This window comes from Oryza glaberrima, chromosome 12 (assembly GCF_000147395.1).
Source record: "Oryza glaberrima chromosome 12, OglaRS2, whole genome shotgun sequence".
In the NCBI taxonomy this organism is placed as follows: Eukaryota; Viridiplantae; Streptophyta; class Magnoliopsida; order Poales; family Poaceae; genus Oryza; species Oryza glaberrima.
In genome coordinates this window covers 4,567,687-4,585,981 of record NC_068337.1, presented here as the reverse complement: position 1 = coordinate 4,585,981, position 18,295 = coordinate 4,567,687, and the positions used below count along the sequence as shown (strand labels likewise).

The 18,295-nt window shown below is 38.3% G+C and overlaps 1 protein-coding gene and 1 pseudogene across 1 annotated transcript; both read left to right on the top strand.

The window, feature by feature from the left end:
- Window positions 1–400: 400 nt before the first annotated feature.
- LOC127756961 (uncharacterized) lies at window positions 401–1,698 on the top strand (annotated as a pseudogene).
- A 1,960-nt stretch (window positions 1,699–3,658) lies between these two features.
- LOC127757302 (uncharacterized) lies at window positions 3,659–15,916 on the top strand. Its single transcript, XM_052282804.1, has 18 exons — window positions 3,659–3,953; window positions 5,189–5,334; window positions 5,791–5,929; window positions 6,062–6,213; window positions 6,705–6,788; window positions 6,872–6,934; window positions 8,245–8,382; window positions 8,462–8,668; window positions 10,204–10,320; window positions 10,787–10,836; window positions 11,738–11,900; window positions 11,989–12,111; window positions 12,799–12,906; window positions 12,997–13,095; window positions 14,067–14,156; window positions 14,241–14,325; window positions 14,836–14,966; window positions 15,537–15,916. The coding sequence occupies exons 2-18, from the start codon at window positions 5,224–5,226 to the stop codon at window positions 15,672–15,674; spliced, it is 1,998 nt and encodes a 665-aa protein (XP_052138764.1). The 5' UTR covers window positions 3,659–3,953; window positions 5,189–5,223; the 3' UTR covers window positions 15,675–15,916.
- Window positions 15,917–18,295: the final 2,379 nt, after the last annotated feature.

Sequence of the window (18,295 nt, the reverse complement as noted above, 5' to 3'; positions counted from 1 at the left end):
AGTGTGGTCTCTGTGCGGGGAGACCAGATGGAGGAGCGCCCTCTCGTCTCTGTGCGGGGAGACCAGATGGAGGAGCGCCCTCTCGTCTCTGTGCGGGGAGACCAGATGGAGGAGCGCCCTCTCGTCTCTCCCTCCCTCCCTCCCCTCCCTTGCCAAGAACGGCAAATAAAGTCATGTCTCCCAGAGTCTCCCTTTCTAAAAGCAGCAAACATAGTCACGAGCGGACGAGACGCAGAAGGGGAGCAAACAGCTCGCCCCCAACAAGTTCATCCCTAGTCCAGAGAGAGAGAGGCAGCCACCACCAAGTTCTTTCCAGGCCACCCTCCTCCTCTTCCCCCCACCGCACGCCTCACTCAACACCAGCGAACTCGGGAGCGCGCGGCGCGAGTGTGTCGGCGGCATGAAACGCAAGGCAACAACTACAGCCTCAGCCGACCCTGCACAGGTGAAAGACCTAGTTCTTCATTGCTCCTCATATAAAGCCGGCCCCTTCGGCATCCGCCTCGGCTGCCCCGACGCCATTGTTGGCTGGTTGCGCTCATGCGCGCGATCTCTGTGCTTCGCGAGCACTTAACGGCGAGAGGAAGTTCCCTCCAGGGACCTGGGCCATGGCCCATGCCGACTACATGCATAGGAATCGGCTGCTAGCTAGGTGGCAGTCACGGTGGCAGTCTGGACGGGGACGCCAGGGCCACGCGGGGTGGTGGCGGCTGGCGATGGGGCTCGAGCCGCTAGGCATTAGCCGGCGATGAGCAAAAGAGCCACCTTTTTATTATTGTTATTATTATTATTATTATTCTCAGATTTGTGAATTGTGAACATGGTAGCCATAAAGGTTTGACTTTTCGATCTCCCACCCCGATAGGTAAAGATTTCGGACGAAAGTTTTCATTTTTTTTTAATTTAGAAAAAAAATCTTCAAATTTGGCCAAAAAATGTTCAGGTTTTTTTTCTAGAATTAATAGAATCATGTTGTCATCCCTATATATGCTCACAAATGCCACCAATTTTCTCACTGGGAATATTATTGATCATGTCTCATAATTAATCTTGTAATTAGCCGATTTATCTGGTCTTTTCTCAGGGGGGCAGCGAAGCTGAAAAAAGACAAAAGATGGAGAATGAGATCAAGACCTTACAGGTCGTTAAGTTCAGTGGTGTTTACTACACTCTGCCTCTTCATCTCGTCGCACCCGCTGTCCAGCACGTACGTGTTGGGAAGAAAGACCACCATATTAAGGATGAGGGGAGCTACTCTAGATGAGAACAACATGTTACATCTAGAGATAGAATTTTTGTCCCGTCATGCTGCCATGAAGGCTATGGAACACTGCAACGACATAGACCCGCGCCACAAACGCTATATTCAAGTAAAATGGAATGATACAAATTTGGATGTGTCTGCTAACAATGAGGAACCGGTACTTCAAGAACTGTCATACCTAGAGCCTCAGCCGGATTCCACAGAAGAGGTAACTTCTCTTTTACATGATTCTAACTAGAACCGGCTTGAATATTTAAGTTGATTTGAACTTGATAGTGTTTATGTTGGTTAAACCGCCCTCTGACTATATATAAATTTAGTGTTTTTTCTAGAGCATGGAATAAAACTACAATTAAAATTGGTTCTTTCTTTTACAGAAAAAGGTAACGTCAACTATTTTTCAAGGATTTAACCGATACCTCCCGTGGCAGTGAGTGTACTGATTGTTGCAGATGACCCTTTCATGCCCCCGTACAAGAATTGTTGCAGATGGCCGGCTTGTCTTTTGATATTAGCTATGTAGTTTCCTTTTAGAAATTTAGTGGTTCGCGAGAAGAAACAGATAGTAACATTTTTTGGTGTAAATTTTGGTACCTTCTATCAAGAGGTACCAAATTTTACATAAAAAAAGTAACACCTCCTGGTAAACATATAAAAGCACTCTTCCTCTTCAATTAGTCTGCAAACAATCTAAGGTAGTGATATTTTTTGGCTTACCAGTGTGCCACTTTCGACAAACACACTGTGACAATGTTATTTATGATCACAGGCCTATGGTTGGCTTTGGTTGTTTATACAGATGATTTGTACCAGATTGATGAGGTACACAGATATTCCCAGATCAGATTTGATGTTTTTGTTGTTCTTTCTCCCCAATGAAGCCAGAAGGCCACTTTTGCTTCTTGGATTTGTTCATCAGTTTTTGTAGTACTGGCCATTTCTTTGTTCACGTTGGTGGGGACATCTTTCATCCTAAGACAAACTAATGTGTAGAAAAGCTGTGAGAGAGGCAGCATATATGTCTAGATATGCCCTCTCCTCCATGGGATTGAGACACAAAACAGTTGTAGATCACAGAGAAAACATGAATGCAGACCCTAGAACAATTGGCTAATTTGTAAAAAAAAAAAAAAAAATAGCTCCACGAAAACCAATCAATTGGGCTTGTTTGGATCCGGAGGGCTAATAAATTAGTCCTCCAAATCTTACTATTTAGGAGTATTAAACATAGATTATTGGCAAAACCCATTCCATAACCCCCGGTTAATTTGCGAGACGAATCTAACAAGATATATTAATCCACGATTAGCTGATGATTACTGTAGCAAATTATGCATTAATTAGGTTTATTAGATTCGTTTGGCAAATTAGCTCAGATGTTATGGAATGAGTTTTGTCAGTAATGTATATTTAATACTACTAAATAGCAAGAAGTAGGTACATGATGGCCCGGACGTCATGGGTGGTGAGCAGCTCCGATCCCCGCAGCTTGTCCATGATAGGATAGAGCAAATGAGACGGGTACTGCGCTGTCATGGTCTGCACCAGTTTATCCGGCGCAGGGTGGTCTGCTTGGACGGCGGCGATCCTGAGTGCGATCTTCATCCTGCCATCGTCGGGAAGCAAGGATGGTCGGGGAAGACAGCGGCGGCGGTCATGGTGGACGAGCTCGATGGCGAGGAGAAGGTCGTAGGAGGCGAGGTAGAGGTAATGCCTGGCCTGGCTGTCCGTGAGGTAGCGGAATTACACCTTCATGAACGCGAGGAGGCCACAGAAGGAGTTCAATGATATGTACCCCCAGCCACGGCTGTACGTCCTGCGTGTCCTCTTCTTGGGCGGCGGCGGCAGGTCCTCGCTCCGCCGGCGGCGAGGTGGGCGACGGCGTTTAGGATGATGTTGGTGACGGGGTCGGCGAGGCCAAAGCAGTATCCGACCGCGCCGACGCAGTCGACGAGCTCCGGGATCTCCTCGAGGGGTAGCCGTCGCGCCGCCTCGGCGACGTACTCCCTTATGGACTCGGATGATTTGTCGGCCGGTGGCAGCCATGGCTTCTCCTCCTCCTCCTCCTCCTCGCCGTGGTAACACGTCCATCTGCCCAATCCGGGTTCATCGGAAGACGACGACGCTGCTCGATTTAGGGTTTTTCGCCGCTTCATCCTGCTACGCCGGAGCGTAGTCGGACAGTTGTGGGGGAGGAATAAGTTCACATTGACTCCCTTAACTAGTGATGCGAATAAGATTCGGTCACTAGTTAAGGGAGTCCATGTGAACTTACTACTGGATCAGCCCAGCCCAACCAAACGATCAGCCCGGCCCAAAAAAACGAGAGGAGGCTTTTGCCGTGTCGTGTCCTTTTTTCTCTCGGGTGTAGGACAGCACGCTGTGCACTCGGTTCACGCACGCCAAAATATTGCCGCACCCAAAGCCGCCTCCGTCTCGTCTTCCCCCCCTCCGCTCCTCCGCGTGCGCCGCCGCCGACTCGATCGAATTCGATCGCTTCCGCCTCCTCCACCACCTCGACGCCCGTCTCCGTCGGCGGCGGCGGCGAGCTCCCAAACCCTAGGCTAGCTCAGGCCCCCCAACATCCACCACAGAAACCACGGGGGTCTCCCTTCCCTCAACTCCACCGCCTCTCATCGGCCGCGGAAGAGATCGGTCGAATCCCCTCCGCCCGCGCTGCCGCCGGGAGGTATGGGACGCGAGCCCCCTCCTTTGCTGCTCTCCCTTATCGCGCCGGCGCCCCGATTGTGATTGCTGGTTGTTGGAGTTGCCTATCATTCGATCTGGGGGGGGAGTAGATTGGTCGCTAGAATTGGTGGGGTGGACATGATTGCCCGATGAGTGGATTGCGCCGCCGGCTAGCTTCTAACTAGTTTGATTGGTAGCTTCTAACTAGTTTGCACACTACTTTCATGGCATGGGCTTGGAAAACAAGCAAGGAAGAAGAAATTCTGAAAAATCAGTTGCTGGCACCTGTAATTCTATATGGCACCTGTAATTCTATACTACCGAACAAGTAAACCTACATATTATAAATGTAAATTGGCCGGCATACAAGTAAACCTACATATGTAAATGTAAATTGGCCAGCATACATAGTTCTATACTGAACAAGTTAAATTACATGAAAAAAAGAAAGCCAAGTCTAATTGCATGATCAGTTGCATATCGATGTTCGGAGGGAAAAATGGATCCAATGGATACGGCATCAGATAATACAACAATTCCTTGCCATAGGAATTCCTAGTATAGTTTCACGGAACTGACAATGTGGTTTGGCTCCCATTTTTTACCTGATAAGCGTTTGGCAATTTGATGATCAACAACCTGATAGCTGCTCATCAAGTATATAAAACCCCATTTGATCTGTCTCCTACCAGTATTGTATAGAAACAGATGTGAATCATCCTTGATATGGTTTGATTCTGCAGTTCACTGCAAATCTTCCATAGATAAGAACACATAGAGAATTTGGAACTTCCAAATCAACCTCAATCAAGATTAGGACAGGAAGCTTTGGAGTAACTTTAACAAGGGTCAACTTTACTGCAATGAATTGGAATTTTAATCATCTTGCCCATTTTTCTCTGTAACATAATTTTTTTTTCTCTGAAAGCACAAGAATTATATTGCTCATTCATTCTTTTAATTAATCCTTAATACACTGCCCTAATTTTTTTGTGACTTATCTGAGTGTCTCTGTAACACAAGTGATATTTCTCTGTTAGCACAAGATGGTATTTTCTCATTCAATCTTTAGTTATTCCTTTAATAAACTGTCCTAATTTTAGTGTGCCTTATCTGAGTGTCTGGATTGTATTGTACTCATCAAGTGCAGCTGAAGTCACTCTACTATTTGGAAGTGAAGCTGCTTATTCGTAATTACACTGATGTAAGATGCCTTTTCTTCCCCTCTGTTATTAGGTCTTAGCTTTAAAGGTCTAGCTGGAGTATCCTGAATGGATTTGAATGCTTCACCATCGCCTGAGGAAGATGACCAGTCTTATGAAGAGCATGCTGATTTTTCACAGAGTGAACATGCTGAGTCTGCTGTTGAGATAATGCGAAGGGTAAATAAAATACTTTCTTGTTTTAAACCATGCAACTGTTTAGCAGCATTAGAAGAGCATTCCCCTTGAGATGAGGCCATGGAGTTTTTGGACTTTGTATTATGGGTTGTGGTGAAGGCGATATCATAAGAAGTATATTAGAATATAATACTCTGCAATAGACGGACCTGGCAAACCACGTTTTAACTTAACATTTTTCTTCTAGTTACTCAATCTACATCTCTATTATCTGGACCAACTGGTCATTTGGTGCGATCTTCTTTTGTTTCATATAGCCAGCGGCATTTGGTTTTCATATGTTCTGTTTATTTTATTACTAATTAAGTAGTTGATGCTTTTTAAAAACAGCAATGGTGCAAAGCGAGCTTAATTATTATTTTAACCAATTTCTTTTGAGTTATGATCCATCATTGCTACCTGTTTATATCTTTCATTAATCACTACCATGTTTCATAGGAACGCGAAGAGAGACGGAGAAAGTTAAAGAGGGAGCAACATGATGATGGACCAAGGCTGAATCGACAACCGATTAGGAATGATCATATGAATCAAAATAAAATCATTAGACATGGACGAATTAAAGAGCCACCTCAGGGTATGTATCATGTGCTACGGATTTCTTTATCATGTTGAATTCCCATGTAATTCTTAATTGATCAACCTATGCTAAGTAGACTTTAAGTTATGTATTATTACATTTAAATTATCATTTTTTAATTATTATCAGGCTGGTTGGATTGCCCTGGATCTGGTGAGCCAATAGATAGGATTGTACCTTCTAAAGTTCCCCTGGATGAAACATTCAATGAGTCTGTGCCTGCTGGGAAAAGATATTCTTCCAAGCAAGTTGTTAATAAACAAAGAAAAGCTGGAAGAGATGTAAGTACTGCATGCTACCTAATATGGCCGTGATAATAATGCACATGATATTCGTTTTGTCCTGCCTTCTGTTTTTTTCCTTACGCATGGTCACAGATTTGAAGCAATTTTTGTTAGAAAAAACATTCGTATTTCTCAGTTCAATTCTTACGAATTGTTATTTGTACAGTGATGCAGAGGCTTCTAATAGTCACAAGAGGGACATAAATCTAGTTAAATTTTAGATTATTATTATTATTTATTGAATAATATGATTTACAGTGCAAATATCATGAATTAACAAGCAGAAGTTGCCTGTAATAGATATCTGAAATAACATTTATTCTGCTAAGTGCTAATGCACTTCTCTCATTCTTTAATATCTTGTTCCTATTTATTGTTGAAGGGAGCATCACAAACTCCAGGACACTTTATTCAATTTAAATTATTTTAAAGAGATTGCAGCTAATTACCTGTGTTGACATATTTTTTTCCTCCACTTATTTTATCAGATAGGTTTAGTGATTGACTTGACAAATACCACTCGGTACTATTCACCAACTGAATGGACAAGACAAGGTACTAAATATGTCAAGGTGAGAAAGTGAGATGCACTTCGGTAGTTTAGGATTAATCTAAGATAAAGTCCTTTTCACCCTTAAAGTGTATTTTCATTTAGATTGCCTGCAAGGGAAGAGATGCTGTTCCAGACAATGAATCTGTTAACACATTTGTGTATGAGGTAATTCAAATTATTTGGATTCATGATTTTGACATAATCTTTTTTGTCAGCTATGTTGTTTTTCCCACTTTCTTTTAGATATGAATATTCAGTGTCCCTTCATTGTTTTACAATCGAAGCAATTTGCTTTTGTTTGAGATTGAAAAAAAACTTTATGATGAAAATGTATTTGCTCCTAATGTAACTTCATTTGACAATGCAACTGGAGTTAGTTTTTGATTTTAGGTAACTTTACAGGTTATCCATTTGCTTTGCTTGAAGTTTGACTTATAGTTGTTGATATATTTCATCTTGTTAGCTGTTTGTTATTAATTCTAACCTCGAATGTGTTGGGTATTTATTTTCCAACATGGAAGAATTACTCCCTAAGGTTTATGGTAATTACTAATATTCTTTCCAAATCAATGACACTACATGAGAGATGCTTTGCTGTTATACCTTTTATATCATCAAACTACAAAGAAATAACTTTCAACATTCAAATGCATGTCTGCTGTAGTTATCAGTTCTCTTAGGAGTTCATTAGGATCAGTGATAATTCTCAACCTGTCCCCATGAAAAGTATCAACTGTTTAAAATGCTGCATTTATCTAGTGTTCTTCTGGTTTATGTGCGTAATAATCACCTATTGGCTTACACAAAGTTTCGAAAACTAGCATTGACCGTGTGTTCCGTATATTTAATCAGGACTGGTTAAACACAGTGGACTTTAGAAACTACATGTCTAGATTTGAGTTTGAGCTTCAAAACTATGAACTGGTTGGCATTGATTAAAGCTATGCGTTGTCTATGTTATGCCTTCTAAATAGAAGGCCTGCATATGTTTCCTTCTAACCTGAAAATGTTGCATATATGTCACTAGAAGTGAATTGGCACACATACGACTGTGAACAGAGTTATTACATAGGTAGCTTATGGCCTCGTGTGTCTTATTTACCAATAGAAGTACCCTGCTTATCAACCGTTCCAGATTAACTCCATTCTTGCCTCTGCTGGCTGTCAATACTATGGGTTGCTGGATGATAAATTTGTTCTAGATTGACATAGGTTAGTTAGCCTCTGAATTCTGGAGTAAATATTTTTTTGCAATTCAGCTATCTTCAAGTTATTGTGGTAGTTATTTTTGTTGATTCCAATTATTTTGTTGTTATGTTTGCCTGTTTGGTGCAAATGTTGTAAATGTATATGAAATGCAATGAGTAGGTAGTCTTGCCCTATGTTTCACCTTTCACTGGAAAAGCTCTTTATTTTAGGATGTGACAATTGTATGTAATAAGTCTGTTGATCAAACTTGACATTGTAACTTTTAGGTGATGGCGTTTCTTGACCGTCAAAAACAATCAAGGAATCCCAAGTATATTCTTGTTCACTGTACCCATGGGCATAATCGTACAGGTTTTATGATTGTTCATTACCTAATGCGCACACAACTCTCTAGCGTTACTGAGGTAAGAAAAAAACATGTTTCAATTTGTATTTGTTGAAAATAATTTGACATTTTCCTGAGCTAATGTTTTTATTTCCTAGGCACTGAACATATTTGCTCAACGGCGACCTCCTGGAATATATAAAAATGACTATATTCAAGCTATCTATTCATTTTACCATGAAATTCCTGAAAATATCGTATGCCCTCCAACACCAGAATGGAAGAGGCCCTCTGATCTTGATTTGAATGGTGAAGCTAAGCAAGATGATGATGATGATGGCAATGTAGATCGTGCACCATCACCTGTAGGTTTTCATATAGTACTATTTATGACTCCCTTTGTTGATTTTACCTGGATGTATAAGTATCTGATTCCTATTCAATACCGCAATATGATTTGACAACACTAACAATTATTTTGAAAAATAAGTGACTATAGGGAGGTATATCTAGTGTAAACTAGAATATTTTTGTACCATGTAATGTTAGTAAAACTGTCCTTAAAGATTGCCCAAAATTCTCAACGTAATGGATGATATAGAGGAACAGATATTTGATGCCCCTACTTTTTTTATGATCAAATTTAAATTTTTTGGGAGAAATAAAAATTATGTTTTTCCATCTACATGCGAGTTTGGCCATAAAAGTTTTGCAGTGTCATTTAACACATTTCTTTTGCAGACCCACATCCACCAAAGTTTGAATATTTCATGGGAACCGTATGCACAGAATTAACTTGAATTGCACTGGATTTAGTCTTACAGCTGCACCTAACATTTAACTCTGCATATGCTGCTCCAATACAGACCAATAGTAAAAATGCCACTGTGATGCATTAGTGAATTACCTACCCTTAGCTCTTTCATTATAGCTCTTGTGCATAAAAATGCACAAGAAAGATCATGTTACTCTGTTTGCCACTGTTGTTTCTCTCACTAACCACTTAAAGAATATGGTCACCTCATAATAAGAGTAAATACAGGGCAATATTGGAATTTACTGCACATTAGGACTTGGTATTTGCTAAGAGCAATCTTAGGCAAGAAACACAATTGGATGATTGTAAATAGGGAAAAGAAGATGAGGACATCTTGGAGGTGTTACATAACTATCACTTCTTCATCCCTATCATAGTTGGGTGAGACAGGAACCATAATCATGATTGGTAATTTCCATTGTACATGCCAAATCATAACCCAATTCATGTGCCATGAAATTGGTTTAAATAAATCAAAAGTTACAGGGTGTTAGTTTGAAAGTGGCTTATAGGATTCTCTCTTGTCTGAGATGATTGCCAAATTGGAAAGTATGATCCACTTCAGTTCAGACAGGTTGTACAACCTAGGTAGGCCTTTTTTAAGGAACTGTTGTGCTTTTGTTTGAGGACCAAAAGCCCTGATGATATTCATCCAACCTCATCCTCTATTTGAGCACGTGCCTATTAGAAAAGGGTATAAAGTATAAACCTAATTCATTGTTTATAAAATGATGAATCTAATTCATAACGAGGCTAAGCATCTCCTAGACGATAGCCAGATGGCTTTGGCTTGCTAATAGGGAAGGAACTAGTGAGTGAGAGGGGTCAAAAGGGGACTTATGCAGTTCATTGTTAGCTTTCAATGGATGATCTGAATGTATTTCCTATAATCTCATCATACTAAAGGATATTTTGTTCATAAATAACATGTGCCTAACAATGTGTCTAATAATTTAGAGCGTTACAGGGTGTTTTATCATTCTCTGTTCAAAATTGTAGATCATAAAAACAAAAATCCTGAAAAGATTATATACATATTTTTATGTTCTTTAATTTCACTCAAAGGATCCCTTCTTATTGCAGAATCACGAAGATGATAAAGTCATTACTAATGATGATATCTTAGGGGATGCTGTACCTTATGACCAGCAAGATTTCCTGCGCAGTATATGTTTTAGGTTACTTGAATTAGTGCCCAGTGTAAGTTTACAACGCGTTGTTGGTTACTTTGTTATATTGTTGTTGAGTCACATTGTTTTCCCCTTCTTGATTACAAACATCTTAATTTGCAGTACTGTCTGAAAGATATATTTTGAAAGCTTTGTTTCTATGTTCACTGTAGTATGAACTTGTAGCTTGCTTTCTTGATTATATAATACTGCTGTTTCATTTTTTTACTAGTTTAGAAAGTTGTTTTTATCTTGCTTCAAATGATTTCAGGAATCCTTTTGTTTTATCACAACTACTACTTAGATTAACTGTGGCACAATTTTGATGCAAACTTATTTCAAATAATTGTAAGCTGATGCAACTGCATGCAACATGATATGATGTTACTAAATGCAAATTCAGAGTATAATTTTTGAACCTTCTATTTTCTTGAAAATAGCAATAGACATATGAATTGATTAGTATCACAATCTCAGCTAACCCTTTCACTCACCAGGGTAGAGCTAATGCTCAGTTTCCCGGATCTCATCCAGTTTCTCTTAACAGGTATGGATTTATGTCCAATTTTGATTCTTTTGGCAAAGTGACAAATAAATTAGTGACTGCAACAGCTGATTTAATAATTAATACTTGACGGTTTATATCAAAGGTCATGCCAAGTACCTTATTTTAGGCATGTGAAAAACATAAAATATAGATGTATATCACATGCAACTATGCAATCCTTATGTAACCGTAGTTGAGCAACTATGCACATGGTTTACTTTTTAAGGCATTAATGTTCTAGCAAGCAAAGCATCTGAAGGATGAAAATAAACCACATAAGTTTGAGGGTAAAGTAATACATACTGAAGACTAAGAAATCAACTTCAACTCTTTGCAGGAGTTTGAGCACTAACCTTGTATATGTGGCTGGAATTTGCTTAGATTTCCAACCTTCCATCAAAGATGTACACAGTACTCAACTTCGATACCTACCCATCCCATAATGCTGTCATAATTCACTTCCTCACTTTATTTTGCGCCACCCTTGTTTTATACTGGCCTCCTTTGTCTTAAATATCCCACTCTGCACCAAATTCCTTTGACAGTTAGGCACCCCTTCAGTCCCTTTGCTACACGGTGCTTTCTGTGTGGCATTTGGGTCATTCGGAGGGATTCTACTTTTGCCTTTTTTTGTGCCTGGCGCATATAATTCATTCTGTAACAGTTGATGCTACATTTTCTGGTGAGATCATGAGAGGGCATACATAATGTTTTGTCTTTCTTATTCTAGAATCTATGGGACTTAAGAACATCATTCACACATTAGTAATTTCCCCCTAGTCCATACTTTGTATTGCAATTGTCTCCTTTCCCTCACCTCACCCCCCTATCTTGTAGTTTCTTTTGTTGGCCTTCTGGTCCTTTCCTCCTAACTCATTTCATTTATATTTTGTATATACAGCGAGAATCTGCAAATTCTGAGACAGCGATATTATTATGCTACGTGGAAAGCTGATGGAACGCGATACATGATGCTTATAACACGTGATGGTTGCTTTCTAATTGATCGGAACTTCTGCTTTAGAAGAGTTCAGATGCGTTTTCCCCTTAGAAATTCGAATGAAGTAAGATTCCCATTGTGATGCATAGTGCATTTTATTCTCTTTTTCACCATCAAATTGTAAACTTCAAACTTCCTTTTGCTGTCTGAAGGGTTTTCACCACTATACGTTAATTGACGGAGAAATGATTGTTGACACTGTACCGGATTTGGGATTGAAGAGGAGATACTTGGCATATGATCTAATGTCAATTAATTCCCAATCTGTAGTCAAGGTAGATATGCTTCATATGTTATCATTAATTGGTGATGCAATTTTGTGGTCTTCTCAGTTGACACTATTAATCTAAGATGTTGATTTTTTTATGTACAATATTTCGTATAAATATTTCCCAAGCACTCCCATTCGAATAGTGATTACAGAGCAGTATGGATATTGTTAGAGGTTGCTCTGAAGATTTATATGCTACTTATTAATAAGTCAAAATTCTCATGTCTGGTTTAGATGCTTGCTGATTGAATCGATTTTTATAATGATCCCAATATACATCTTACTCTCTAAAAGAGTGAGTGATTTTATAATGTTCTACACCCACCCACTCCATACCTCTGTGGTTTTAAATATGTAGGAATGTGTGTGTTATTTGTAAGATTTTAATAGAAATATATTGTATCTTTTCATACAAGTATAGGTTGGTGGTCAATTAGTCTATATTATCATGTATGTGTGTTTTAAACTTAAATTAGTATTTATTTACTGCATTTTGTATTTTTTACTTATAGTATACAGTATATTTATTTGGGATCTGTTGCATGCACGGGTATGGTGCCACTAATTTTAAGTTAGAATGACATTGCTGAAGAATTGATTAGCTTAAGGCCACATAATTTCATTACTTGCCATGTTTGTTATTTTGTGCTCCATATGTACATACTTATTATAGTTTGATTTCTGGATGCAGTTGCCTTTTTCTGAGAGGTGGAAATTACTTGATGATGAGATAATACGCCCACGCTATCATGATAAAGGACGCAGTCCATCATACAAATATGACATGGAACTATTTTCGGTACTGACATGGAATATGGAAGTTTGGACTTATTTGTTGTTTCATACTATGTTGGTGCACTAAAATTGAAATATATCTGGCTTTTATCAGGTAAGGAGAAAGGATTTCTGGCAACTTTCTGCAGTGAACAAGATACTGAAGGAGTTTATTCCAAAGCTTTGTCATGAATCTGATGGGCTTATATTACAGGTAGGATTCTTGTGTCTTGTTTGTACCTTTCAAAACTAGAAAAGCTATTACAAAGAAGTTATCCCTTCAACTTTTTTCCTGATTCTGATGGGTTTATATCATAGGTATGGTTATCATATGTCTTGTTTGCCACTTTGCACTCTAACTGTGATGATTTTGCATTCTTCTAGTCTCTCTTATGCAACATTGGAACTACTGCCATGTTGCCTTGTACAATCAACTAGATATTTAGTGATGTTTATGCCCTCTGTTCTTAAATCTAGTGTGTTGATCCTGCCACAAATGCGTGTTTTGGAAACTGACAGTCCACAAAACATAACTTATACCATGTTTATCTATTTTTATATATTTCTAAATCCTTATTCAATTTTATGGTAAAATACTTTTGATTGGAGAGTTTAATGGCATGTATTTCTGACTGTAGGGAGTAATAAGCATTGTTTAGCTCAACTATGACTGTTAGGCCCATGGTCATATCCTCCAGATGCTCTTGCCGTGTATTCGGAGTAGATGTACTAATTTCTGTTTTCACATGGGTGGATTCTTACTTTGAACTGGTTCTGGAAGTGGTTTGCTCTATGTTATAAGTCTCATATCTAATAATTACAATGAATCAAGCTTAACTAAGGACAAGAATCCTTTGTCAGCCAAATACTTGCTGTCCTCAAGTATTTGTTGTGAAGCTAGGAATGTTTGTGCTAGGAAATTCAGGATTATGCTTCACTCTAGTGCATGTCTCATTTATGCTGAGACTTCTCTTTTGATCAATTTGTATCTTGTGGCAAAATCCCAGCAAGTTGATTCTGTGATAATTTCATCTCTTCAGAACGCCTTGTTAACCGCCAGAATAGCTGCTTCCATGCAGCTGATTTTCATCCCTCCATGCATGTCACCGTCATATCCCAACTTACACAAAATGGGAACTTCTCTGTTTTTCTTTTCTTCATGTGTTTCTGTTGTTTTTTATGTAGGGCTGGGATGATCCTTACGTGACTCGTACCCATGAAGGTCTTTTGAAGTGGAAATATCCAGAGATGAATTCAGTAGACTTTCTGTTCGAGGTCTGCTTTCTTCCATGCAAAGTTTTCAGATGGATTTACTTAGTTATTTATTGAAGTTTTCTTTCCATTGTTCAATCGTTGTAGATTGGCAGTGAGAATCGTCAGTTCATTTTCCTCTATGAGAGAGGTAGAAAGAAACTTATGGACGGTGCCCGGGTGGTGTTCCCTGGTAAGCATCCATTTAATTTAATTACTTGTACATTTGTCTTTATTTTCTGGATAATTTACAACGCATAGATGGTGCCTGGTTGGTGGTCCCCAGCAAGCATATATTTTTCATTTTCAAATCGTGCATCTATTTGACTTTATCAAACAACTTGTTTTTTTCGGAATTATAATCATGTCCTATGCTAATATTCTCATGAGCACACATATATTATGTTCCGAAATTTTGAATATAACCCAGCAACTTTTACTAAGCAGAACATACACTGGATTTTGTCCTTTAAATAGAACATACACTGGTTCAATGCTTTGTCGTGCACTTGTGTTATGTTCCTTGTTAAAATTTTCATTGGGATTTCCATGAGTTATATAGTGTTCCTATGGCTCTTGATACGCCTGATTGTTTCCTTTTTGCAACATGTCACTATGTCATGATTCTTGAAGTAGGCTAATTGTTATACTGTGTTGTTTTATTTTTTCCTAATTATTGCTGATGCACTGGAATTTAACGCAGATGAAGTTGACCCGCCTTCAATATCAGGGAAAATTGTTGAGTGCTCTTGGAATAAAGAAGAGGACTGTTGGTCCTGCATGCGCATTCGAACAGATAAATCAACTCCTAATGATATCAATACTTACAGAAAGGCACGTCTTCCTCTCCTCTCTCACACATGTACTATATCAAATTGTTGAATACTACCGTCAGTTGCACTGGTTACAAGGTTAAGAGTTTTGTTTGCTTCTGTAGAACTTTACATTTATGTTCTATTCTTCTTTCATGAAATTGTTCTGTGATCAAGACCAGATCCTGACAGTGTTCACTGTTGATGGGCTGTAACTGCTTGCTTTGAATGCAATATACCTTTATCTTTTACAACTCTGCGTGAAGTTTGCAGCTAGGGAGTTTATATGTGCTGCAAATACTGATTCCTCCCTATTAATTTGAGTTCGTGATGATAATTCAGTTGTGCTGAGGTGCTCCAAGATACAGTTGTGACATTTATTGGTTGGATTTAGTTTTCAAATGCTGTGGTTTGATGAATTGACTTGGGATTTAGGACTTGGGGCGCATCTCATTTCACTTGCTTGCTGTCGTTGCCTTGCTGATCTGGTTGTGTCATGAATCAAGATGTGTAGAAATCTAAGATTTCTGTTGGGCATGAGAAAGCATAAAGACAATCCTAACCTAACATTTTTCCTCTGGTAAATGGACAGGTAATGAGGAGCATCACTGATAACATTACTGAAGACAAGCTCCTGGAGGAAATATATGAGATCATGAACCTTCCTATGTATGCTGATAGGAAAGCAAAGGCTCACGCACGAAGTATGGCTCAACAACGAAGGAGATGATTAGGATTGGTTATATGCATTCGTCTTACTTCTTAGAATTATAGAGAGTTGTAACCCTACAACCAACAGATGGCAAAGGCTAGCTGGCCCAGGCTGTAGCATGCATAGATAATGTTACTATATCTTCATAGCGAGCCTTATGCAGGCCGAGAATTTTTTTTTTTCAATATGATCTTTCTGTTGGTCATTCACATGTGTCATTTCAGAATGCTGTAAATCTTCAATTAATCCTGTATTCTGTATATCCCTCCTTTTTTGGGCTATACCTTCCTTTGGTTCAAAAGCGCTCCAACATACAACCAGGGTTTCCCAAACCGTCAGGGCCAGGGTTACCGCGTGGTAACCGTGAAAAACTGTATAAAACCGTGCAAAATTTATCAAAAATTTAAATTATTTTTAAAATTTATTTGAATTTAAGGAGGATACTGCGGTATTTATATTACCGTACCCCTGTGGTAAGCCCGGTAACCACGGTTACCGGCGGTAAGGTAAACCTTGCATACAAATGGGGGTTGTACAAATAGGATGTGTCACTTATTAGTGATGGTGGGAAGATGTCGACAACCACAATGCACACACGTAATGTGCATGTAATGAAAAAGTGAAGAGTAAATTTTACAAAACTATAGATATTCTAGTTAAATTATTATAAAACCACAGATTTAAAGCGATGTATCACAAAACTCCATATTTAACTAAATTTATTTACAAAACTACAAAGATTTATGGTGAAGTGTTATATTTGAGTTATAAAAGTGTAAGTTTTGTGATTGACTTGACAAAAAAAACTGTAGTTTTATGATAATTTTGATGCTAAATATGTAGTTTTACAGTACTCCACCTTAAATCTATAGTTATCTGAAAAAATTAGTGTTAAAATGTAGTTTTTGGTACATCACCTTAGATTTATAGTTTTGTGATAATTTGACCATAATATTTGTAGTTTTGTGAAATTTACTTAAAAGTAAACTTACAGATGGCATACTAAAGTATGTGATGTTTTCTGTCTTAAGAGATATCTTTTGTCTAAGGGTCTCATCGGATGGCTTATTTGGTTGAGGCTTGGGCCAAGGCTTTTCAGCCAAACAAGTGTGACCCATAAGTGGTGGCTAATTATGTGAACTCTCCAGTAACCATACACAAAAAATAAAAATCCAAATACCACCAGCCACAGAAAAATCCTTCAACAACCATATAAGCAAAATAAGCCAAACAATGGTTTTTCTTTGGCTGAATTGAACTTAGCAGATTTGGCTGATCAGCCAAAGCTTCATGCCATCCGATAAGGCCCTAGGTTATACACTTCTTTGTAAAATATAGCAACTAATAATCTAAGATCAGATTGGACACTTTGTAATACTATGAATCTGGGTAGGCTCTATCTAAATCACTACTCCAGTATAGTATGTGTCTAATCTAGTTATAGCTTGGTATATTTCGAAACGGATGTAATATTCTAGTAAGTTGTGCATGTGGTTGGCCAACAGATAAACATATTTTTTTTTGGATTTGTAAGGAAATACAAAAAATAGCACTATTATGGTATGTACTTTCTCCGGTTTCATCGGTTTCATAATTCTTAGTGTTTTGGATAAGATTGAGGTCATACTTTTATACCTTTAACTATCAATATTTTAAAAGTATTTAGTTTAAAGACACTAGATTTATTTACAAATTACTATAATAATAGTAAAAAAGACATTTATTTATTGTATGTATTGTAATAGAAAAGATATAGTCAAACATATCATTGTTCAAAACATAAAAAATTATGAAACCGGACGGAGTACAATACCAATATAAGTTTGCTGATGTGGAAGAAATAGGGAAAAGAGAGATAAATATGATAATTACTTATGATAATGGTTTAACATCGACTTAGAATTTATAAAGAAAACTTTTTCTGCATATGAATGGAGACAAGGAAAGCGAGCTAACAAAAAAATTGATTTGTTGTATTAACTGTGAGTCTTTTATCATCTCAATTGTTATAGGAGAGATCATATCATGATCTACCTTTGAACATCTCCTTATATTTTCAGTCATCCTGTGATCCAATCCTAGCATGATCATGAAAATATCCCATCTCTATGTGTTTTTGCTCCTATTTTATTGGAATGGACAATACTATCGAAGCCAAAAAGGATATGCTTATATGTTGAGCTTTGAATTGCTCTAATTTGTAAGTGATATAGTATAGTTATATTTAAGTTTTAATATGTACTACTCCTATATTACTACGGAGAAGATTCTGCCTCCGGTGAGGACACGTGTCGACGCGCGAACACACCCTTTCTCATCCCTCTACTTCTACCCAATACCTTAATTTAATTTTTTCTCGAATAAACCTTATCTTCTCACTAAGCTTTACATGTTTAGTGAGTTGTCACAGATCTAGCGTTCTTTATTTACCATCTTCTAAAGTGTTTTGATTTAAAACAATTTAATCGAGTTACTTCCTCCGTTCCAAAATACGAGAGATTACTTCCTCCGTTCCAAAATACGAGAGATTTTTATCGGATGTGGCATATATATTTTGTAATAAAAATCCCTAGTATTTTGAAACGGAGATAATATTTCATAATGGGCTGCCTGGGCCTCAGGGCTCCCTGAGCACGCGG

Bases quoted from the DNA above. Each gene is read 5' to 3' on its own strand.
- LOC127757302 (XM_052282804.1), top strand. From the start codon at position 5,224: ATGGATTTGAATGCTTCACCATCGCCTGAGGAAGATGACCAGTCTTAT. The intron at 6,935-8,244 runs GTAATTCAAATT...TGTAACTTTTAG, and splicing joins TTAACACATTTGTGTATGAG to GTGATGGCGTTTCTTGACCG. The intron at 11,901-11,988 runs GTAAGATTCCCA...TGCTGTCTGAAG, and splicing joins CCCTTAGAAATTCGAATGAA to GGTTTTCACCACTATACGTT.